The sequence below is a fragment of the Colius striatus genome, chromosome 3 (assembly GCF_028858725.1).
Source record: "Colius striatus isolate bColStr4 chromosome 3, bColStr4.1.hap1, whole genome shotgun sequence".
Taxonomy (NCBI): Eukaryota; Metazoa; Chordata; class Aves; order Coliiformes; family Coliidae; genus Colius; species Colius striatus.
Window position 1 is genome coordinate 87,105,445 of NC_084761.1, and position 25,533 is coordinate 87,130,977.

General features: G+C 39.2%; 1 protein-coding gene across 3 annotated transcripts in view; it reads right to left on the reverse strand.

The window, feature by feature from the left end:
• PPP2R2C (protein phosphatase 2 regulatory subunit Bgamma) overlaps positions 1-25,533 on the reverse strand; it is a 205,085-nt gene that overhangs the window by 141,910 nt on the left and 37,642 nt on the right. Inside the window, exon 1 of one of the 3 annotated variants that reach the window (XM_061992351.1) lies at positions 2,903-3,033. The exons of 1 other annotated variant lie outside the window; for it this stretch is intronic. In XM_061992351.1, coding sequence (XP_061848335.1) covers positions 2,903-2,972 — 70 coding nt within the window. In that variant the 5' untranslated portion in view covers positions 2,973-3,033. Of the gene's footprint in view, positions 1-2,902; positions 3,034-25,533 lie in introns of those variants that run through there. One more of the 3 variants, XM_061992352.1, reaches the window with a different exon arrangement.

Genomic DNA, 25,533 nt, shown 5'->3' on the forward strand with positions numbered 1-25,533 from the left:
TATCAATCATCAAATCCATGAATTTGAGATTTAAAAAACAATTCAATCTTATATATTCCAGTTAAAGTCATGTTTGATACAAATAAACCCCATGTTACAAAATAATGACCTGTCAAAGAGATAAAATTCATGTTTAAGCAAGCAGATTCATTAGGAACACACTCAGCTCACTAGCAAGAGCAGAGCAAATCAGATTTTAGTCACAGTTCTCCTGTATCCTGTGAATTTGTGTCACATGATTATTAGTGTTTTTAAATCACTGAAGTAGTAAAAGTGGAAGAGAACTAAAGCAATACTATAGTTAATCCACATCATCTTGATTATTGTCGGCTTTACTTTCCTCAGGGAACAGAGCGAAAGTGCAAATAAAGGTCAGAAATACCTCATTTTGAAAGTGGATTTAGTCTGCTGAACGGAGCAGCAAGGACAGACAACACCCCTTACTAAGATTTTAAAACTCAGAAAACAGAAGATAAAATTGTAGCTATTTGCAGCCAACAACACATGAAGGACTTCTCCAATACACTGGATAAAATGTAAAGTGTTTCTTTGGTTTAAATAGTGGACTACAAAAGCCAAAGATCTCAAAAGAACGACTTGGATTTGGTCTCAATGAAATTATTTTCCAATACGACAAAGTAAAGCATTACTGACTGCAACTGCATTTCTGTAGGTATGTTACTGCCACACACAGCACTAACACGTCATACGACCAAATATGGGGACTGTGAAAGGACTTCAGCCCCTTCCAGGTGAGAAGTTTTTAAGGTTGTTTCATGGAATCAAATCTTTAAAACAGACTAAAAATAAATTTTAAAAAAAACAAAACAAACAAAACAAGATCAAAGCAAAGCACATTTTAAGCACCAGTTTAACTTATGTACCCATTATGCATTTGAAACAAAATATATCAACGAGAAATTAAAATTTTTGATAATCCTCTTTGAGCTGAAGCTATACCTGGAAAAATTTTACACATAAATCCATTCCCTCATGATTTTCATGATCTTTTAAAAGGTGTGGAAGTGTCATATATAACCAACAGGAAGAATTTTACTACAGCTGACCAACTGAACATTCCCAAGAAACATTACACTGTTCAGAGCTGACACTCAACTAACACACTGCTGATGAAGGTTTCCCATACTTCATCAACCTCAAAATCAGATGCCAACATATTTCATTATGACTTCTGACCCCAAGTAAAATATAATAGACTGATATTAATATTCAAGATATGTTTTGACCCACTTCAGACAAGCCACTACATTTGTAACCATGAAACAATATCCAGCCTTTCTAATTCCAATACCAAGTGAAGATAAATCATGAGAAAATCTAACACTTGCATCAGCCTAAAGATCTTTACATTTAAATCCACTCATAACATATATAAGAGTAGAATATTGATTTGCAAAATCCACAAGGGATTATTTTCCTCACATTACAAAACTGACAGACTTGAAGGTCCAAATTTGACCATGATGCACATGACCATTAAATACACATCTGAATCTCAACATGTAGAACGTACACTGCAGTAATTATATGCTGTGCATTTTGCAGAATCTAAGGCATACATTTAAGACAAAGTTTCTTCAACTGTTAATACAGGTGGCAGTCTCAAAACCCAAATGATCATTCAGACAAAAATCATTAACAAAAAATTCAAAACAAATTTTAAAATGCACTGAAACATGAACCAGAATGCAAAGAATGTCCTAGAGGCAAGATTAGCAAACAATTACACCAGCCAGTGGTAACAGTTACAGTACACAGCATTATTAATTTTTCCTTCTGAAAAATGACCTTTTTGTTCCCAGCATTATTCTGCTGTTTTCTACATTCTAAATAAAATGCAAATCGTCAATAATCAAGAAAATATGAGCTCATCAGATTTCAGGATGCAGAATGGGAGTATTAAGTGACTGAGCATTGATCAAATGACGACAGAATCTGGAGACTGAGTCTCAAGTAAGTATTGGTTGACACTGATGTTAAGTATGTTCATATTATATAAGCCTATACTGAAGTACTCTTTCTGCTGCTGGAAAGTGCTGTAAAAACTCTGCACACACAAACATATTTGCAAAGTCAAGTGTCTACAAATACGTTTCTCCTGTTCGATCCATCAATCCATCTTAAAATGGCCTGCTCTTAAACCAACTTTCTGGTGAGGAAATATGGATCAGTACCTGACCCAACCATTTCACTGGTCTCAAAGTAAATTAGCTCAGCATTTCATGTGTGTCACCTGCAAGAAAATTCCTTTTTATGTAATAAGCTACCAGTCACTGAATGATTTAAATGGAAAATATCTTTTCTTTTCTCATACCTTGTACATACACAGAGAATGGAAAGAAAGCAGCAGCGTTTCAAAAGATTATGCTTACATATCCCTTCTAAATGTATATGGTTCTCTAGGGAACAATCAACTCAGCAATGTCTGTGATGCTCGGGCTATAATTACCAAAATGAGATGCATAACCTTTATTACACCAGCAAACAGTTAACTTTCAGATTATTTCTCTTACTTTAGTGCCCTCAACTCTTTCATCTTTTTTTAAGTAATCAACTGTTTCCAATCTTCCACATTACAGCTACTGTGCATTCAATGCCAGGTGCTGCACACCTCACTAGCAGAAACTCAGCACAATGCAAGACCTTCAGCCCATATAGTTTCATATACTGTCATAGCCTGACAGAATGCCTTTGGGATTTAGCCAATTCAAACAGATTCTGTTGCTACACCACACCGAAACGCCTTGAAAATCTCCCTGTTTAAAATGAGGAAACAACAACAACAAAAAAAGAGAAACAGCCTACGTCTCCAAACATGACAGTACATTCCTGGCATAGAATATGCGGTGCAAGAAGAGAATAATGACAGTATTTATGTTACCTTCAGTCACATAGTTGTGGTCTCGAAGAAAGCTGTGGTTAATTTTTCGTGTGTCCGTGTCCTCGCCCATTTACAGCAGGATTACTCAGCATGCCTATCCGCAGTGGACTGATAGCATCAGCAGAGGTCGTCACAAGAGCACCATCCATGCTGCCACTGCCTAGCAGAGGCGGAGAACACACCGGGCTACTGAGCACAGCATAATGAGAGCCAGTGATGCAGCACAGATTGGGGGGGGTGGGGGGCGGGTGGAGGCAGGGGGCAAATAACGATCGGGGGGTGGGGGGAAAGAGGGGAAAAAAAATTAAGAAAAAGAAGTAGTGGAAGAAAGACAGAGGAAGAAACGGCTCCGATAAATTATGAATGCAGAAAGCCAGTAGGGAGCTTGCGTGAAGGGAATAGAGGCACTTCTCCCGCAGTTAAAGAATAACCCAATTGTTTAGTCAGGTACTCCTTAAACAAGTGCCCACGCAGAGTCTCCTCCAAGTGCCTGCTGCTGGGGATCTTGCTGGCTGCTGTAAAGTGGCAATCAGCGTACTGCAGCAAAACCCGCCCGGAGAAGGGCTCTGATTGCTGTTGCTGCTACTGCTGTCATATGCCTGTGCTGCATCAGAGCAGGCCCCTCCCCGCCCGCCGCCCGCTGCCCAACCGCACAGCATCTGCATGGAGTAAAGTGAAAAATGAGACTGCAGGTAATTATTTTAGCTCTTCTGCTGCTAAGATGGGCAAAAAAAGAATTAAGGGAGGGGATGGAGGAGGAAAAACTTCAAGCTGCTTAAATGGGTTTGCATTGACAAGTACCGCACGCTAAGGTGCGGCCACAATTTTGTGCTAGTCGATACTGTCATATGCAGCAAAAGCAACAGTCCTTCAATGCCAGCCTGTGTAAATATTGCCCAAATGGCCAAATATCTGCCTATGCAAATGGAACTGTTAAATGCAAAGCAGCCTTTTGGAAAAAGTAAGATAAAATAACTGTTATTTACCTTTTTTGCTCCAGTTTTCTAAATAAAAGACAAATTACAAACTACCAGAGAAAAAATAAGGGACAGAAATCAACCTCTGTGGCTTCCCTGTACCAGAAGAAAAAGTTGAGCACAGGGAATGTTTGCAGGTCGTTGGGTTTTCTTAGACCCAGTACTTTCCATTTACTACATTCACCTTGGAAAACCGATGTTAAAAACCGGGTACTCACAAACACAAAGATAAGTAGAAAATAAAAATTACTAACATGCATTAGAAAATAAAACTTGTTCTTTAGTCTAAGCATTTAATGGCTTCTGTTACAGCAAAATTCTTTCAACAGAACAGACAAGCAGCTTCCTTAAGCTTTCAGTATCTGTTCATGAAACCATGAACTGGTTGCTGCACAAGGTACAAATTCCAAGAAGGTATAGGCACCACTGAAGTTTATAAATTTGAATAGAAAATAGATGGCTATGTACCAAAACCACCACTACAGCATAAAAGGGACTATGCAATCACAAAACCAATTTAGAGGACAGTCCTGTTGTTTAGGCTCTGGAATTGAACACAAAAAAAAATACAACTCAGTTGTCAGCATTACTATAACATTTTGTGTAATCTTGCACAAATTTTGCCTGGTTTTTTGATTGCTTCTTTCTTTTTGTTTCTTTTTAATGAAGCTAGGACATATGGTTCTTGGAGGTAAATTCAAGAATTCTGTTATTAATACAAAATGGGCACGTGACTGGTAAAAGTAGAGAACTATGTAAAAACCTGCCCAGGGAAAAACATCTGATTTCAAGATGAAGTAGTGCTGGGAGAGAAAGGACAGCAATGGAATGACCTTCTCTTACTTACTGATAAAGCAAAATAAAATGGAACCAATTTCAACTCCACAAGTAAATACTATAAAATCTTCATATTTGAGAAGGTGGGAAATTAAAAGAAATTATTCTTTACTTGCATCTGTATAGAACACAATTTATTTCTATGCAGCTTTATAGGTGGCAACAGTAATGTTGTTTTCTGCATTGGTAACATCAGTCCATACTATGATGGTACTGGCAGCTCTCTAGTGCCCTTCCTGTCCTCTTTAGTCATTTGCTTCCTTTGCCTATGCTTGTTCATGAACCAAATCATTTCAGCTTCAGGATATCGTCTGCTTACACATTGGTACCATTCACTTTTCAAGACAGTGCACAAAACCAGTTCTCTTTCTCAGTTTAGAGGTAAAAGCATGCCAGCAGCAACATTAAACCAACCAGGAACTGCCTCCTCACCATCAGCAGTGTTCTTCTTATGGTTATGCATGGCCTGGCACACAACTGAAGCCTTGGATACAACGTGGTACCCCAGAACAAGGACTCAGTCCTGCCAGCAGCTTTGGGTAGACCATTCTGTAGTCTCTTACTCTGAATTTTCTACCTGTTTATCTTGGAAGCAAGTACAATATAAATACTTGATGATTATACTAGCTACAGTTCAGAAAGTAACTATGAGAACCTGTTAATATAATGTATGTTAAAATATACCTAGAATTTGATTGAAATGAGGAAGGAGGCCTTGTGAATACTGATACTTATTTTGCATAAAATCATCCTAAATTATGCGGTGGAGCTGGTTTATTTTGTTTTCCCTTGACAGTATTTTATCATCTCTGATTTGTTCTTCTGAAGCCAAAAGGGTCTGTGAGTAATATGCACGGCACATGAAATCCCAACTTTGCTGAAATCAGTGCAAAGAGCATAACAAATACCAAGTCTACACTCAACTACTTAACACCACAGTTAGACCAATCTAAGTCAAGAAGTCCTATCTCTTCAGCATAAATGTATCTTTTCTAAGACCAGACTGTCCAATCTTAGAAAAATCATCTAGACGCTCTGTTAGGAAGCTAAGCACTCTCTATGCTCAGTGTAGCTTTTGGAGGGCAATTAAGAGCACCTGAATTAGAAATCTCTCAATTTTGAATACTGGATGCCTACATTTCTGTCAGGCACCCACGTTAGATATGCAGCATTAGAGGGGTGGATACTTCTGTGGAGATAATACTGAGCAGCTTCTTCACATGGCTAAGACGACTGCTGAAACTGGAAGAAAGGTCACCTTGCAGGGCATTTAATCCCAGAAATGAAGCAACACAGTTGAGTAAAAATGCATATGAATAATATACATCTACAAACACACAGAAAATGAACATGTATTCACTCTTTTTCAAGGAAAAAAAAATTAACTAAAAATCATAGAATTGTAGATTGGTAGGGGTTGGGAGGGATCTGCAGAGACCATCTAGTCCAACCCTCCTGCAGAAGCAGGTCAATCTAGATCAGGTCACACATTAACACATTTAGGTGGGTCTTGAAGACCTCCAAGGAAGGAGACTCCACACCATCTCTGGGCAGCCTGTGCGAGGCCTCCCTCTCCTGAACACTGAAACAATTTTTCCCTAGGTTGAAATGGAACTTTTTGTGTTCCAGCTTCATCCCATTATCCCTTGTCCTGTTGCTAGATACAACAGAAAAAATGGGTACCCCAGTTCCCGCAGCCTTTCCTCATAAGAAAGATGTTCCAGTCCCCTGATCATCTTGGTGTGCCTGCGCTGGACCCTCTCCAGAAGTTCTCTGTCTCTCTTGAGCTGAGGAGCCCAGAACTGGACACAGGACTCCAGATGAGGCCTCACCAGGGCAGAGTAGAAAGGGAGAAGATCCTCCCTTGACCTGCTGCCCACACTCTTCTTGATGCATCCCAGGATGCCATTGGCTTTCTTGGCCACAAGGACACATTGCTGGCTCATGTTCTGTTTTGATCAACTAGGGCTCCCAGGTCTCTCTCTGCAGAGCTGCTCTTCAGCAATTCGACCCCCAGCCTGTACTGGTGCATGGGGTTGTTCCTCCCCAGATGCAGGACTCTGCACTTGTCCTTGTTGAACCTCATGAGGTTCCTCTCTGCCCAACTCTCATGCCAGTCAAGATCCCACTGAATGGCAGCACAGCCTTCTGGGCAATCAGCCAGTCCTCCCAGTTTGGTGTCGTCAACTTGCTGAGGGTATACTCTGTCCCCTCATCCAGGTCATTGATGAAGATGTTGAACAAGACTGGTCCCAGTGAATGACATGTAAAGTCTCAAAAGCCACACTGACAGTCTGTGAAAAAAACAATGTAACCCATTTTCTTTTCAAATACCTCTACATTATGACCAAGGTACCTACAATTTCTACAGTGCCTGAGAGATTGTTCCGGCCTTTCCTTGTCATCCCACAAATCATTGCCCCTTATTTGTCCTTAATCACTTGAAACTTTATTATTTCTATGGTCTATTGTTTTGAGCTTGCTCTCTTTGTTACGTGTAATTTAAGCAGTTAAAGGTATTTCATTTTTTGAAGGAGCCGAGTGGCCTTTTTTTTTTTTTGGTGAAGTCAAAACTGTAACTCCCATCCAGAGATAATTTTTTACTCTCACTATTTGAATCAGAGAGGTTCATAGACAAGTTTCTTAGGCATCATATCTGAGACAGATCATGCTTATCTTGTTCTTCCCACTTATAATTTTTAAAATAATCTCATAAGGAGGAATGAAATGAGGAGAAAGCCTTTAACAAAAGCATCAGACAATATTCCCTGTGTGTACGCAGATGCTCTCCCAAAGATTATGAGCCAATTCCTTACTGTGTGGCAAATATTAGTAGTCCACCGACTTAAGTAGGTCAGTTCCCATGAGAAAGATTAGGAAAATTCTGCTCTAAATTTGTGGCACAATGCAAATTTCTCAGACAATGTTTGCAGATAACTGTGCCATTTTAAAATGCTACTTATTATCAATCCACTGATAACCTACATATTTTTATCTGGTCAAATATCCAGGGAGAGAGTGTGAGGGAAGGGAAGCTTTGATCAAAAACATACTAGCTATTTGTAGTTTCACAGTAGTTCACAGTCCAATGCATAATACAACCACTAATTGTGATGAATACTGTACAAACACAGACATAGAAGAGTGCTCTATCATGAAGAACATAGAAGCAACTATAAAATGAAAGAGCTATGTACAGATCAGCAGAGGCATTTACATAAACAGTGAGTCCGTAAAGAGGATGGAGTCCTGGTTTTGAACTTTCTTCAGAAGGTCATTAGCGTTTGTGTGGCGCAGTAACAAACAAAAACTGGATTCAGGAGGTTGAAAAATAACTGCACAACAAGAACAGAGTAAACACAGAGGGAAAAGGAGGAAACTGGCTTGTAGGGCAAGAAGAGACTAAGCATGTTAGGACACATTCAAAAGAGTACATAAAAGACAGGAGAAAAGTAAAAGACAAGGGTCGGCATGACAGATGCCAATAAAGACTGGGGATGTCAGCAAGAAAAAAAGGAGCACAACAAACCAACACTGGATCTGTACCAAGAGAATAAAAATCTGATAGGATAAGGAAAGATAATAATTTGAGGAGAGGAAGAAACATGAATTTCACTTCATCAGAGTTCTGGGGTGAAGGACTAGAGAAAGGGGAAGGTAAACAAAGAAATAGGAAGGAGTTGGTATTTGAAACAGGAAGCAGCCTGTACCATGTGCAAGAGCTTCTATTTACCTTTGTCAGACACTAACAGCAGTGCTCTTAATAATTTAAACTTTCAATATCTGAAATGGACTACTGTCAGGTACTCCAAGTCTCCATCTACCAACCCCAAATTCATCACTCTGAATTAGAAAAATTAAGCTTGAATTGCAAGTGGAAGAAATAGTGACTGAATACTTAAATAATTTCTCTGTCTAACAAAACTTTTCATATCCGGATCATTCCCTACTTCATTTAGTAAAACACACTGGTTTAAATGAAATGGAACTGAATTTTTAATTGACATAGTAGTTCACTTTTTAAGAACAAGACATCTAAAGCACTGTGACAGTAAAAAAAAAAAAAAAAAAATCCTTAGAAGTTAGATAAATTGCACCAAAAGCACATCTATCTTAAAATATTACCTTAATGTTCATGAAGTCAATTAAGGTTTTAAGCACTCTGACAGCATTGTTTCTAATCATATCCTAACATCTGCAAAGTGTGTGAGTGTGCAAAGTTTCTCTTCTCACATCTTCAACTGCAAAAAGACTAGTAGGCTACAGAACGCAACTAGTAGGCTACAGAAAAAAAAATACAACAAAATATTTAGTTAGCCCTTTATGGCTGTATTTCATCACAATTAAATTTAAATGCCAAAAGAATGTATTTATGAGCCAATTTTTGGAATATGTTTCTGCCTATCTAGTTTATATACAGTCATAGAATCATAGAATGGTAAGGGTTGGAAGGGACCTTCAGAGATCATCTAGCCCAACCCCCCTGCAGAAGCAGAGTCACCTAGATGAGGTCGCATAGGAACACGTCCAGGTGGGTCTTGAAGACCTCCAAGGAAGGAGACTCCACAACCCCTCTGGGCAGCCTGTGCCAGGGCTCCCTCACCCTCATAGTGAAATAGTTTTTTCTTATGTTTAAGTGGAACTTTTTGTGTTCCAGCTTCATCCCATTACCCCTTGTCCTGTTGGTAGGTACAATGGAAAAAAAGGGATGCCCCAACCTCCTGATACCCACCCTTTTAGATATTTATAAATGTTAATAAGATCTCCCCTCAATCTCCTCCAGACTAAACAGCCCCAGTTCCTGCAGCCTTTCCTTGTATGAAAGATGTTCCATTCCCCTGATCATCTTGGTGTGCCTGCGCTGGACCTTCTCCAGAATTTCTCTGTCTCTCTTGAGCTGAGGAGCCCAGAACTGGACACAGGACTCCAGATGAGGCCTCACCAGGGCAGAGGAGAGGGGGAGAAGAACCTCCCTTGACCTGCTGGCCACACTCATCTTGATGCATCCCAGGATGCCATTGGCCTTCTTGGCCACAAGGACACATTGCTGGCTCATATTTAGTTTATTATTAATCAGGGCTCCCAGGTGTCTCTCTGCAGAGCTGCTCTTCAGCAATTCGACCTCCAGCCTGTCCTCTGCAGGGGGCTGTTCTTTCCCAGATGCAGGACTCTGCGCTTGTCCTTATTGAACCTCATGAGGTTCCTCTCTGCCCAACTCTCAAGCCAGTCAAGATCCCGCTGAATGGCAGCACAGCCTTCTGGGGAATCAGTCAGTCCTCCCAGTTTGGTGTCATCAGCCAACTTGCTGAGGGTACACTCTGTCCCCTCATCCAGGTCATCGATGAAGATGTTGAACAAGACTGGCCCCAGAATCAATCCCTGTGGAACTCCACTGGCCACAGGCCTCCAACTTGATTCTGTGCCATGGATCACCACCCTCTGGGCTCTGTCATTCAGGCAGCTTTCGATCCACCTCACTGTCCACTCATCCAAGCCACACTGCCTGAGCTTTCTGATGAGGATGTTATGGGAGACAGTGTCAAAAGCTTTGCTGAAGTCAAAGTAGATGACATGTGCTGCTCTCCCCTCATATAGCCAGCCAGTTATGTGAAGTAAATGTGAAGTTATGTAAAGCCGGTTAAAGTGAAGTACAACATTCAGCTACTGACTTCTCCAGTTAAGCCATCAGCTTTTCTGATTATATTTTATGCATAATGTCCAGGAAAATTATATAGTTCAGTCACACTCCTGTTCGGAAACACTTGAGCTCATTGGCTGCCTTTCATTTAAAAGGATAAAGTAACTTCCCTAGTCTTCCTCCAGTCCTACTCAGCATGACAGAGAAGAGACTCAGAGCTCTAAGCAAGGGATAAGAAAGAAAATCAAATCTCTTGGATTTGAGTAGTTTTGCCTCTCACTATTTGAGAATTATAACTTTAAAATACTGCTACCTAGTCCTCTCTTAGATCGACAGTCACTCCAGATCATCCCCTTCCATATATTTGAGACTAGATCTACATTACAAATTGCAACAGAAATATCCAGGCTAACTTTAAACAAGTTAGATCTTAGAAACAGTCCAGCCCTACACCTCAGCAAGAGCCACCAACCTTGGTGGGAAATTGCCCTACTTTGTGATTACAGTAGCAATGCTACAGACTCTTTCCATGATTGCTTATTTTGAAGACATTCAAGTACATGATGCATACCTGCAAAGGAATTAGTCTAGTAGCTTTGTGATAGTAATTAGTGTATCATAAATTACTCTGATAAGAGTTTGCCTTAAAAATAAAAATCTTTATTCCTATACATTTCTGAATAGCTCTCTTTATATTTGTCTAATAGCCAAATGTAATAAAATACAGTACTACCATGCAGTTCTGCTTTTTGATTCTTTGACAGTCAAACAAAACAGATACAGCAAAAAGTTAACATAAAATGTAGTAAGAAAAAATATATCTCTCAAATAAAAAGAGAATAATTTAGTCTTATTCTAAGATCTCAATAGTAATTGTTTAGGATCTTCACATGTATAGCATTTCGTTTATATTTCAATATTCACACTTCAGCCACTGTATATTCAAATGAAATTTTAATATTAAAAATTATGATGTTGCTCAACAGTTTGGAAAAAAAAAAAACAAAAAACCCTAATGGTCGGAATCACAATTGGAAAATATTCTACTATTTGCAAAGGGGAAATTATTTCTACACACTACCTTTTGCTGTGTTAAGCTTAAAAATAACACTTCCTCAGAGGAAATAACTTATTTTTAGCTTACATACTCTAGATAGAAGGAAACTAATGCCTCCCAGCACCTGGTGATTTTAGAAAGCAAGCAATTAAAAATTAGCATCAAGTAATTTAAATTACAGAAGCCAACTTCCTTCAACATCTTTCACCCTATCTGTTCTGATGAAGATCACATAAGGATCTTTGGCAGAGCCAGTGCCATTTTAAGGTTAGCAGAATGTCAGAGCATGGGATGAACTTTTTCACCAAGGAACCATCAGTTTTGCTCTTCTTTTTTTGTGGCATGCTGGTGATAGTGGCAGAGCTAACCAATATGGAGACCTTTAATGACCTTTCCCAAAGAGAGAATGGGAAATGAGAGAATGTAGACAGAATATGAGGACAAAATGGTTCTCTCAAGATGTCTCCCTGAGGCAGAACAGACGCTCTGAGCTATGCCATCCCTGTGGCCCTAGCATGTCTCACTGCGATACAAGCTCCTCTCTAGGACCACTGTATCCCTATGGCTGGGAAGCAGGGAATTCTACCTGCATATTCTACAGCCCTCTCCTACCTCCATAATCAACAGCCCAGCAACTCCACACTGGGCATTGCTTTCAGGTTCAATATTTTAGAGACAGAAAGAAATTTGAAAGAGAAACAGTTTCCTATCTACTAGCTTAGGTCCGGTCAGAACAAGCCTGCAGCTGAAGAGCCGGAATTACAAGGCCGTACTCATAAAAGCATTTGGCAATGGGGAAAATTGCAGAAGGGCCCAAATTCTATGAGCTCATAACCTTGAACGGCACTGAAACACTGCATTACAGAGAGCAACTGCATCTTTGCCCCATTCTTTAGTGGTTTAAAGTCACTTCTAATCCAAATTCTGCAATCTCAACTAATGAGCACAAGCAACCAGTTCACAAGAAATTTTTACTTGCTCACTCCTGGGGCAAGTCTTCATTTGGCAAATTTCAGAACACTGTAACAGATTCCAGCAGCCTCTAGGTTTAGCTAGAGAGACAGAAACCAAGGTTGCAAAATGACATGGGAAGGAAAAGCAGAAAGAATAGGCAAGATGCCAAAAGGAGAAGCTGGAAGTTCTCCCAGAAGTTTCTAATTTGGAGATTAAGCCCATTTAGTGACTGCAGCAGGAACTGGAAGAGTTGTCCAAGGGAAAGAGCACAGGATGGGGAATCAAAGACCAAGCAGTAATTCAGCCTGTGAGTCTTTAGCAAGGTCATTTACTTTCCTTGTACTTCATCTGCACTGTCTTGGCTATTTAAATCATAGAATCATAGAATGGTAGGGGTTGGAAGGGACCTTTAGAGATCCAACAAATACATAAATACTGTCTTCTGTACTACAGTCATCAAATAGAGACTAACACAGGACCCCTAAGCAATGATGATACTTAGAAGACACTGTTCCCTGCCTAATCAATCTCATCTGTTCCTGAAACAAACTTCTGTGCCCTCTGAAACGTGAGGCAAATCATTTACTCCACTGCAAACAGCATAACAGAAAAAGGAGATGTAGTAACTGCAGTCTTCTACAAAGGTTCAAGATGTGTGTTCCAGAAAACTTGTCTTGCCGCTGTGCCAAACCAGCCAGGCATGCTGATGGACTAACAAAACTGCAGCCTGAGGACAGGCGTTGGAACAAATGTTTCCAACTCAGCCTTTACTTTCAACAGAGGTTACTCTGCTCCCAAGTGTCTCAAATTGAAACACAAATACAAGTATAAATATATTTCAAACAAAGAAATATTAGGTTTAGTGTCATTGCATTACATGCTGGAGGAAGCGTATTACTCCACAAATTCAGTTAACTTTTATGAATACTTTATACAGACGTTCATTAACTCAAATACAGCATCACTTGCATGTTGCCTCATACCTATGAGGCAGCAAGTATCTTGCTAGCACTGTCTGGTATGCATGAGACACTTCCTAAAGTGCTACCCAGGATAGCATCTTCTCTATTACCTTACATCATCAGCAACACACTACCACATCCTACCATTGCGCAGGGGAGAAAAACTTGTTAATTGTATGCCTCTACATGCAAACTTATAAAATCATGATGCAGTTTATTCAAACTAATATTGTTATTACACCCTTTTATGCACATAAAAAGCATGAAATCTATCCATCTATGCTACAAAAAAATTATGAACCTCCAAAGAAGCAATAGGTCCTAAGAAGGACAGCTAAAATCCTGCTGGAAAGGACTGGAAATCATCAAGGGGAGATGTTTCAGTGGCTGTTCACACTGAATAGATCACAAGCACCAGAGCATGCTGCACTACAGGTTGCTGACAGGCACTGTCACAAAACTGAAGCCTCAGGAACTGAACTGCATGCTGCCTGTACAGCATTTCACCCAGCACACTGTCAAAAATGGTTTCCAGACAAGACCTATCACTTCATAGCCAAGCAAGAGAGGAATTACAAAACTAACTTCATACCTTAAGACAATATGACCTACATCCCAAATAACTTTGTAGATGTCAAGTTCTTGAGTGTGACATGAAGACTGCTGAGACAGGAAAGCCTTAAAAGAGACTAACAGAGAACCCACAGAGACACAGAGTGGGCAATAATTACAAAATTGTCACTTAGGGGCATTGGACAATCCAAAGAAATGGTGCTATAAAACATGGATGAGAAAGTGGCCTGAAAAAATGAATTTAAAGCAGGAATACAGGTACTGACAGAGCTCTCTTAGACTTGGGAGACATGTTTGTGTGCATATTTGTACAAGGAAGGAATTGGGAAGAGAGGGAGTAGATTGAGAACAGCATTCCAGCCCCCACTGAGGGTCACACACATCCTTCCTGAATAGTAATGGATCAAAACACACATTTACACAGCATCTTGATGTAGCACCTGTGTGATGAGGCTATTACACAGTCAAAACACTGGGAATTGAAAGTAGTTTCTAAAATAGCTTCCAAAAATCATCATTCTGAAAGAACCGAGCTGATAAATTACAGAAATTCTAGAGGATGAAGCTTGAAAAATTTCAATAGGAAAAAAAATTATAAATCAAGAGACAAGACACAAAAACAGGTACAAAGAAACCAACTTTGTGCATAAGGTCAAGAGACGAAATAGGAAATTCTTTTAAGTACTACGATCTGTCATAAAATATCAGAAGTTGCCTAAGAATTTGTAAAAGCCCTAAAACATTTTTGAAACTTAAGCAAGTAATAAAGAGCAAATCAAATTAGCAGATTATATTTGCTTTCATATTAAAAAGCAAACCACAGCCACTCTTTTTAACCTTTCATTAATTCAGAACTTAGTTTCAGGAAACGATAATCCAAGAAAAATTCCTTCACGTGGCAAGTCTATTAAACAAAATCAACCTACAGGATCGTTTATTATCATCTTTGTATGATTATGTGCGGAATGCAAAGATGACAGCTTTGAAGGGAGCTTAGCCCAAAAGACTGTGCTTTTCACAAGACTGCAGAGAAATGACATGACATATGACAGGACATTCCTCCTCACTCCTTCCTTCCACCAGTGTGTTTGTTTAATTCAGATAGGTATAGTGCACATAGCTTTTTCTCCAGCGTTACCTTTCACCACAAAAAGAGTATTACTCTGTTCTGCAATAACCAAGGAGATCTGTGAATCTAGCAACTGGGGAGACCCTGTAGATCCCAGCCATCCTGGGCTAGGGAGAAGGAACTGCTGCAGAACAAAAAAGTAGTTCTAGAAAATGATACAGCCATAATTTTTTCTTATACATAAGATGTACTGCAATGTTGGTACAGCCTCAAGAGAGAAGAGATCTCTCAACAAAGTGCATCAACATAAACAATTATTTTGCTGTTACCCTTTCTTCCAGATCATTCAAATATTCAAATTACTGTAGCGTCTATAAAAAACGCTGCACCTGCTTTAAGAGCTCAGTCTCTGAAATAATACACACTTGGTAAAACAAAAGTTAAAATAAATTCAAGCTATTAAAAAAATAAACAACTAGCAGAAAACAAACACATAAACATTCAATAATGTGAGAAAAAGAGTAATTTGTAAGCAAAATCATGAAAAACAAGCGAGCACTGAACGAAAACATGAATTTGCAAGACACGCTAAACCACAAATTTTGAGTAGTATGAATCCTCATAATACATTGCAATAAACAGCAAATGCATCTCAATGTTGCGTTCCACTTTTGTCCACCTCATACCAACAGCAGCAATCAAAGCTCATGGAAAAGAACAAATCACAGAGGTGATTTGGCATTGGAAACAGAGAATTACAAGGTAAACAATACCAAGAAGACTCCTGTAGGAATAAGTTCAAAGGACTGGAAGCACAAGCATCAAAAGAAATCATTTTTATTGTGGCTTAAGACATGCTAAGTGCAAATTAAATAAAAGGTACACACATTGCTTATTTTGAACTATACTTACAAGGGAGAGTATAAGTCGAAAGCTATTAATTGATTTTGCAACCTAATAAAAGGACTAAGCACCTATAAATTAAGTGTTGCAATGAAAAGAGCAGAGGCACCTGGCCCCACAGAGAATCTGGAAAAGCAGAGTGAAATGCTTAGTCTATCCGGTGCAGAAACTGCCAACTCAGCAGTGACGTCCTTAGAATCAGCTCCCTGAAACACTAAACACAAAGGCACATATGTTCATTTCTAGGAGTTTAGAGATCTCAAAATCACAAAGGAGATAGGCTTTCTGATGTAAGATCTAGAAGTTGAATATTAATTTATTCTAAGAGCTGATGCCACTAAATATTCCCTTGAAAACAAGTCTGGGAGACTGTCTTACCTCATTATATAATTGCGTGCCGATATCTCATATCAGGAATCCAACATCATTTCATTTTAGTTCAAATGAAAAAAAAATTGGTATGGACATTTATCATACTTGCTGAAGGTGCAGCAGATGTCAACAAAAAATGCAGTATTTTTTGGAATCAGAAATTATCTCAACTAAAAAGAACACAAATCCATGTCTTAATGATTGAGACATTCAGCATAACTAGGAAATTTTAAGCTTTTTGAGCCAAATTTGTGGTGAGATCAAGTTTCTGCACCTGCAGTATATGCACAGAAGAGAAACAGTCATCCAGATAGGATCTGGAACCACAGCTACATGTAACTGTGCATTAAGAGCAAATTCAGCGTGGCAAATGATAGAACAGAAGCCCTCACCCAATGCAGATCAGCAGGCCCCTGCATAACTTGTCAGAAAAGAAAGGTCTGCTAAGCAAAACCAAGCTCCAGTATGTCACTAACAACTTTAAGAAGAAAGAAGGGGAGGGGTGGCCGCTTAATGGTGCAATTTTTGCTAAACTCTGCAGAACTATATTTAACCTTACAGCTAGACAGAGACTAACACAGTTGCTGAGCAAGCATAAATGCTAGGCTTTAAAATATCTATAGTCTGTAACAGAATGAACAAATTTCAACTAATGAACTGCTGAGCCAGCACAATGAAAAGACCAGAGCATGAGAAAAGTAATGTGATAATGGTACGCTTAAGACAATTATAAATCAAAGAAAAGAGAATGATATCTCTAAGCTTCAAGGCAAAAATCCCCAGGGAGGGGTCAGGAAGATCATCACACCATGCCTATGGGCCCAGTGACCAGCCATCTGAGGACTGGAACAGAGGCAGCAGAACAAGAAGTGAGCTGCTTGGGAAATGAGGGTAGTAAGCTGTGGGTCATGGCAGTTTTGAATGGATAAGGAAGAATTCAAAAGTCAACAAAGTGGGCAGAACAGAAGAGGATCAACACTGCAGACCCCAGTAGCGGAAAACTGATGGTTGTAGAGATGATTGTTTCTCTGAGTAACCTTAATGCATCAGGAGGTGTGTCCTCTGATTCCCCATGTCATGAGCATGGGCTATAAGGGCCAAGAGACAGGTCTTGAGTACCTTAGAGATTGAGAGAGCTTAAGCATTTACTCCTAAAAGTGTGTACCATAACCACAAAATTACATATGCTAATGACAGTAGACTGTTCCTCAGATCAACTGCCACTTACGCAACCTCCTTAGTTACAGAATTCCTCCTTCAACACACCCACTGCCACTCTTTTCTCATCATCACCTACCTCATAGCCTGATTGCTCAGATTGTCTTTCAACCTCACTTGTTCTCATTACCCCACAGCAAAGTACCACTGATTCTTACCTGTCATTGCTCTGCTTTTTCCATAAACAATGCCAAACAGTCTAAGCTTTTAAGAACCCTATCTACCCCATTGTATAAACTAGTCGACTTCCAGATAATACTGTTTCATAGCCCTTCTACAGAAGCTAACCCTTGCTAATGCTTTTTCTGTTGGGTCAAATGCATGCATGCAAGAAATACATGAGCTTCTGGAATAATTCCCTACTTAGTTTCACATGCTCAGTGGAGCAATGGGAACAACCTAGGAAGTGTAGCCATTGCCACAAATACACAGCATCTGAGCTAGATTAACTACATTGAGAGGACTGGCTGATTCCCCAGAAGGCTGTGCTGCCATTCAGCGGGATCTCAATCAGCTTGAGAGTTGGGCAGAGAGGAACCTCATGAGGTTCAATAAGGACAAGTGCAGAGTCCTGCATCTAGGGAGGAGCAAGACTGGGTACCAGTACATGCTGGGGATTGAACTGCTGGAGAGCAGCTCTGCAGAATGACACCTGGGAGCTCTGGTTGACAATAAACTGAACATAAGCCAGCAATGTGCCCTCATGGCCAAGAAGGCAAATTGCATCCTGGGATGCATCAAGAAGAGCATTACCAGCAGGGATTCTATGATTCTATGTTTGTCTTCAATCAAATACCTAAGCTCTGTTTAGTATCTAACCATAAATCTTTAAAAGATTTTAACCAGATACAATCAGATTATAAAAGATTCTTTCAAATAAGATGTGGTAGAAACCTCTGGCAATATGTGTTTTACATAGCTCTATTTAAAGAAATTTAATCTAAGGACTTACTTGGTAACACACTTAGAACGGTAACTTCTATGACTCCTTGGACAATAATTAAGACCTGCTTCTTAATTATTCAATTTATCTATAACAAATCAGAAAGATTTACCTTTCAGTTGCACTAGTGTAACTGAGAGATGTGAGCACTTCAAGTGCACTAGAAAATATATTGATAAACTACTAATTGAATACAGTATCATTTCAAGATGATGGGGTGGCACTTTTTCCTGTTATCTCCAGTGACAAGACATGGGGTAACAGATGAACTGGAACACAAAATATTCCACTTAAAGAGAAATATTTTGCTGTAAGAGTGAGGGAGCCCTGGCACAGGCTGCCCAGGGAGGGGGTGGAATCTCCTTCCGGATGTGTTACTGTGCGCCCTGTGGGTTGGATCTCTAAAGGTCTCTTCCAAGCCCTACCATTCTATGAAACTATCTGTCTATTTATATGTATTGCTAAGTAAAACAGGAAACAGAAAAGCCATTTAATCTCAAAGCTTAACTGAAATTCTCTAATATCACTGCGGCTTACCAAATCCCTTTCTAAAGGTGTGCCATTCACTACTTGCTTAGACTAATGGAGAGGCTCAGAACACACAGGTTTGATCTCTACTTCATACTCATAAAATAACACTTAGAACTGTAGCCTTGTTGACCTCTTTTAGCTAGGCTTAAGTGGGGTTTGAGCTTGAAGCCTGAGGGGAGAAGGGCTCTTGCAATCCCAAGGAGGCAGAGCCTCTCATTTCCTAGCAACAGCTACAGCCCCTAGACCTGGGAGTCTGGAAGCCAATGCACCAGATTTTTGCCAATCCATCCCCCCTATTTTGCACAGCAGACACATTCAGTCTCTATGTTTCACTAAAATAACTACTTTTAACTGTAGATATTTTTGATAATAAAACAGTTTTCAGTTTATTCTGTTCTAGTCAAGCATTCTCCAGAAAGCTTTTTTTCCCCTCTTCTTGCAACACTACACCAAAATAATGATAAAAGGTCTAGTGCTCCAATAATCCCAAATCTATAATTTCTATTTACTGGGTGTCATCTGAGCTTCACCTTCACTTTGACCTTTGACCACAGGGCACTCAAAATAACACAGATTTACTAAGATTTCACTTTACTGGAGGTGATTTACTATAGCCAAGTCTCCTAAATCTCAAACTTCTAAAAGATTACCAATTCAGAATATTCTGAGGAAAAAAATCCATATTTGCATATCACCATTTTGAAATTCAGAATTCTGATGAAACACAGATCAGTTTTCAGACTGAAGCACACATGTAGCAATGCTGGATTTCCATATTCCATATTTTGGCACAATATGCAAATTTTTCAAACTGTAAATACTCCAGAAAGACACGTTTAACGGGGTTAAAAATGATAACGGTGCTTCAGAGTATGGAAATTCGTGTAAGACAGCCACCGAGTATCAGTCCTTCCACTTTGAAGTAACAGTAGTCAGAAAGATGAAGAAGCCAGTGAAGAGTCCTATACTTGTTGCTGGCAAACAAAACTGTGAGTAAATCTATCACCAGGAACAGGGAAGAAAATACAGTTTGGGAGCAATGCAGGTGAAAAATTACCCCAGCCCTTTGAAATAACAGTTGCTACCACCGTTGCAGATACAACAAAAAAAACCCACACAGACATTGGATTGTAGAAATACTGTGGCTAATAGAAAATTTGTTATTTGAGGCTAGGAAAAAGTTCAATAGAGTTATTTAACAGCAGGACATTTCTGTAGCACTGCCCGACTTCCAGCCAATTGTCGGGAAAAACACAACCAGAACCAGCACATATCATACCTTACATTTTATAAATACCTCATTAAGATTTCATAGTTACATTTCACAGTCTTATTTTTTAGATTTGACCAAACCAGCAATTTGCTACTGCTTGAATTAATGTAAATCTATGAGATCATTAAGACTTTTCGACAACGTCACTCAAATACCACTATGTGAACTCTAACTAATGATGGCAGTCAGTTGTAACCAAATCCAATGAAGGAAAGGCTACCTAATACCCAACAGGAAAAAAGTTTTGAGCAGCGGGATTAGTTCTTGAAACACAATAGAGAGCACACCTGGGAAAACAGTACTTTCAAGCTAGAGTATTATATTTGATTCCTTCTATTCTTAGAAATTCACATTTCCACACCAGTGGCCAAAGCCAGTACTTTGCAGTGGTCAGGAAGGACATGTGACCCAGCTTTTTAATTTGGCAGAAACCCAGTTTTTGTTGAAAAGAGGGAACTGGATAGCATCCAGATATTCACTGGAACAGCTGGAATTTGCCCAGTAACCCTTCAGGGAAAATGCAAAGCCCTGTACCTGGGGAGGAACAACCCCAGGCAGCAGCACATGCAGGTGGCCACACAGCTGGAAAGCAGCTTGGCAAGAAAGAACCTCTGAGTCCTGGTGAACACCAAGCTGAATGTGAGCCAGTAATGTGTCCTTCCCACAAAGATGATGACTGGTGTCCTGGACTACATTAGACAAAGCATTGCCAACAGGGATGTGATTCTTTCCTCTGGTCAGCACTGGTGAGGCCACACCAGCCGTGCTGGGCCCTGTGCTGGGCTCTGCAGTACAAGAGACATGAACAGACTGGAGAGTCCAGTGAAGGGCCACAATGAGGAAGGGACTGGAGTTCCTCTCCTATCAGAAAAGGTTGAGAGCTAAGGCTGAATATCCTGATGTTGGAGAAGGCTCAGGGAGATCTTCTCAATATATATTAATACCTGAAGGGAGGGTGTAAAGAAGATGGAACTAAGCTCTTTTCTGTGGTGCCTAATGACAAGACCAGAGGCACAAACTGGAACACAAGAGGTTCTCTAGATCTTAACGTCAGGAAAAGCGAGAGAGAGGGTGACCAAGCACTGGCACAGGTTACCCAGGAAGGTTGTAGAGTCTCCTTCCTTGGAGATACTCAAAAGACATTTGAAAATGGCCCTGGGTAACCAGCTCTAGGTAGCCCTGCTTGATCAGGTCCTCCAGACATCCCTTCAAAGCTCAACCATTCTGTGATTTTATAAGATCACACTGTTACAGGCAAAGTTGAGAATAAAAGAGCAGGTCAACAAGTGGTTGCAGTATTTCAAACAGTAACAAAGGAACAAAAAGAAAATGAAAAAAAATGCAATTCCACATTACATTTAACAATCAGATTCCCCCTCAGTCACTTCAGCACCACAAAAAATGTGTGAAGATGGTAAATTGGTCCAAATCTCCATTCTGTAGCTAAGTGTCAGCATGGTAGTGTCCTGTAAGACAGCTCTGGCCATCACAGGTGGCTGATTTGGGATTTTCAGATCACCCTTCCCCCCTCACAACACTGAGGACAACCAGGGATGTCAGATGAATTACCAGAAGATGAGCATCCACTCTTCTCCCTTTTCTTCCCCAAGCTTTGCACGTCCTTGAACTAGAACATTTTTTAAGTTTCAAGATCATTTTACTTGTTTCTTTTACAATACCATTACAACTTAAAAACTTTTACACTCACATATCATGACAAACACCAGTCATAACAGTGGTCCTTCTAAATCCTGTTGCTGCCACCAACGGTAGAGTTTCTGCCATTAACAAGTGTAAATCACTCTGACTTCATTATATGCTAGAGAGACAATGCTATTGCATTGCCTATATCTCATTTGGGATAAAAAAAATCCAGTTAGAGTGGATTCAAGACAAGCTAGACTTTGACCCTTAGTTTTTACTTCATCTGCCTTTTGTTTGTTTGTGAAGCACCGTAATTGTTTACATACAATATAAATTGAATCTGTGGCACACAAAAACCAGATTCTGAAGACTCTGTAGGTAACCTAGGGTTATAGGTTAAAAAACATTGACATCATGACAAATTGCTGTAATTTGAAGAATAATCTGAAATCCTGCTGGGACACAATTGAGTCTGCAAGCCTAGTTGTTAATGATAATAAAAGCTGACACAGTAAAAATGATAAAATTAAAGAGAACAGCCAGTAATAGAAGTACCTCCAGTGTATGACACTGATGATCCAGTTAAGGGGACTGGTAAAAATCTCATTGGCAAGAAACTTAATGCTCCATTTGCAGTTAGAGAAATCTCCACTCATTTGTGGAAATGTAACCACTAAGTGCTTTTGTCTTTTTTCACTTACATGCTATCCGTTTGTCATAAATTTAAAACCATGCAGTTTTCATTATATGTTCAGTAGTACAAGGTCATAATTTCATTTTCTATTGATACATAGATACAAACTAACGAGATAAAAACTGCATTTTTAATGTAGTGCACCCATGATACCTTTCTCTGTGTCTTTAACATATCACAAACCAGCTGGCAACATAAAGTATAAATTGGCTGGCTATAAGAGCAGATGATACATTAATTACTTACTCTGTACCAGAATAAGAAAGATCGATTTTACAGTATCAAATAGCAAATGTAGCTGTTATTTTTAAATTGTATTAAAAAAAAAAACAAAACTCAACAAGCCTTATTTAAAACACTAACCATAGAATGGGTTGGAAGGGACTTTTAAATGTCACCTAGTCAAATCCCCATATATATATATATTGCTACTTTAAAACACAGTTATTGAATTTTGCTCTGCCTCTGCTTCTTTATTTTTATTCTCCAGCAATACCTAGATATTATGGATTAGAGAGTATCATTATAAGCATCATAAGATTTTTATTCACTCTTCATACTGAATTGTATCTTTCATAGGCCTCACGTTTCAGATCATTATTCTCAGCTTTGCAGGATCAGGGGATAATGCCTTCTCACAAATAAAAGACGATTTACAAGTAAACCATATGCTGCTAATGTTAAAAATCACATAAACCCCGAAACTAAAGCTAAAAGGATTCTGGCATCTCTTCCTTCTGATAGCACAGTCAATGAGGGGTGGGGAGTTTTCCATCAAAAATCATCTGTGTAATTAAGAACAGAATACAACAAGGGAATAGGTAGATCAGCAAAACCTAAGAAACCACTTGGATTTGCTTTAGAAGTGCAGGAAGACTCAGATCCATCCTTTGGACTGGATACTGCGATAAAGTCTAAAACAGTAACACCACAGACATTTGGCTTCCTTCCAAACCTTTTCTAGCTTAATCCCTAAAATAAGCACTCAAAATTGAAGATTGCAAGGTTAAGAAATGCTGTATCTATTCATAATTAGCAGCCAACTGCTACTGCTACTCTTTCTTATCATATAGAAAACGACTGCAATTGATCTGCCTTTGAATGGCAAATTGCATTTGCAATTATTTCCAGGTTTTTTTCCATCACTGAAAGCTGTACACGGGGATCCAAAGCTGTACACTGGGCCTGGTCTGTTCATGCAGTGGATTCTGCAGGTAATGACTACTAGACATATTCAGTATCTTTTAGTACACTTCTATGTTGCACAACATGTAGGTGTCTGAAGTTTTATATCACTATTTATCAAATATGTTCTGAGATTTCTACTAGCTTATTTTCACAAGTTATTTATCTTATTCTCATCTTATCTTATTTCTCAGAAGATCTTGTCTTTCCTCCACTCCTCTCCATGTCCAGCAGCTTCTCATCAACACCTGCCAAAGCAATCATCAGGGCCAGACCAATCAATTTTCTTCTTTGTAGGATTTTCTTCTATTGAGGCAGGAGTCTTATCAAAGGAAATAGCTTTCAAGAGACCATCCACTGAAAAGAAAGGGGAAATACTGCCCAAGCAAAACTATGTGCAAATTAGGTTTTCATTCAGGGCACACAATTTCACCACATCACAGCTGATAAGGAAAAGCAGCATGAAGCCCTTCACTGGTGTGAAGTACATTGAAAAAAAAACGTTATAAGACAACTTCATCAAAAGCCAAGGGTCCCCAGAATGAATTGATTGATTTGGTCATTTCTTCACTCAAAGTGGTGTCTGTGATCCTGTGTTGCCCAATAGGCTTCTGTTAAGCTCTGAGACTTCATAACGCTATTAAAGGTCTCCAGACCAAACAGTTTAAAAGTTCCAAGTACAAATTTTGAAGTAATTTTCCAAGCGGAAAACAAGACTAACAAGACTGTCAGAAACATTTCTGCAGTGTTGTGTACTGTAATAGAACATACAATTAATTACAATGAAAACTGACCTTGCTCTAAATACTCTGGTATCTGGGAAATAGCCCTATTTGCTTTGTCCAAAGAAAAAAAAAAAAAAAAAAGTGAATCACTGTACTCAGTTTTAATTCTCAGTAAGAATTACATATTCTAAATACAATATTCCTTTCAACTGTATCACAACAGAGCAAACAGTTATACAAAGATGAGGAGCACTTTACCCTACATTTTGCATCAGTTTTTTGAAGCATCCTGCACTCATGCTTTTATCTATTTTCTGTTGACACAAAAACAACACTATATAACAAATCAAGGCTCCACACCATGGACTGATCCCATTCCTCATTTCAGAAGGACCTTCACAGATTTCACCACGTATTCCCTCTTAAAGTAGGCTCATCTTATAGGAACTTTCACATGGATCAGAATATGTAAGAGTGGGGGTTTTCTTGCTTTGTTCTTGTGCAAATGAGCATCTGCTCTGACACACTTGGCACTAATACCACATTTCTAAAATTCAAGTGTTTTTTGGGCACACCCCCAGCCCTTGAAAAGAACCAAAAATGGAATAAAACAGAGAGGGGCATAGCTTCTTTTTTGAGAGTATCACTTGGAAAATAATTATATATTATAAGATACAAAATTCATCATTTCACTTTCATCATAAACAACAAAAACTACAACAAACTCTGCAACACAAGCTATGCACAATTCAAATGCACCATACATATTAAATCGTTCTTACATGAAAGAATCTTTACCAAGGTCTTTTAAAGTACCAAACCGTTATTTACAATGAAAGACAGAGAATAAATTCTAGTACAGCTGTCCTTCTAAGGATAAGTCTGAAGAATCATGCTAAATATAAAACACACAGATGTGCAACGAAAGGTCTCATGAGTATCTTTATATATTTGCCATAAAGACATTAGGCCAGTTAAAGAAGTGGTTGATCTTTACTACATAAACAGATTCTCTCAAGTCTAGTCTTCTCAACTTCCATATCTTTTTCCAGATATTAGTGATTAAAGATCTATAT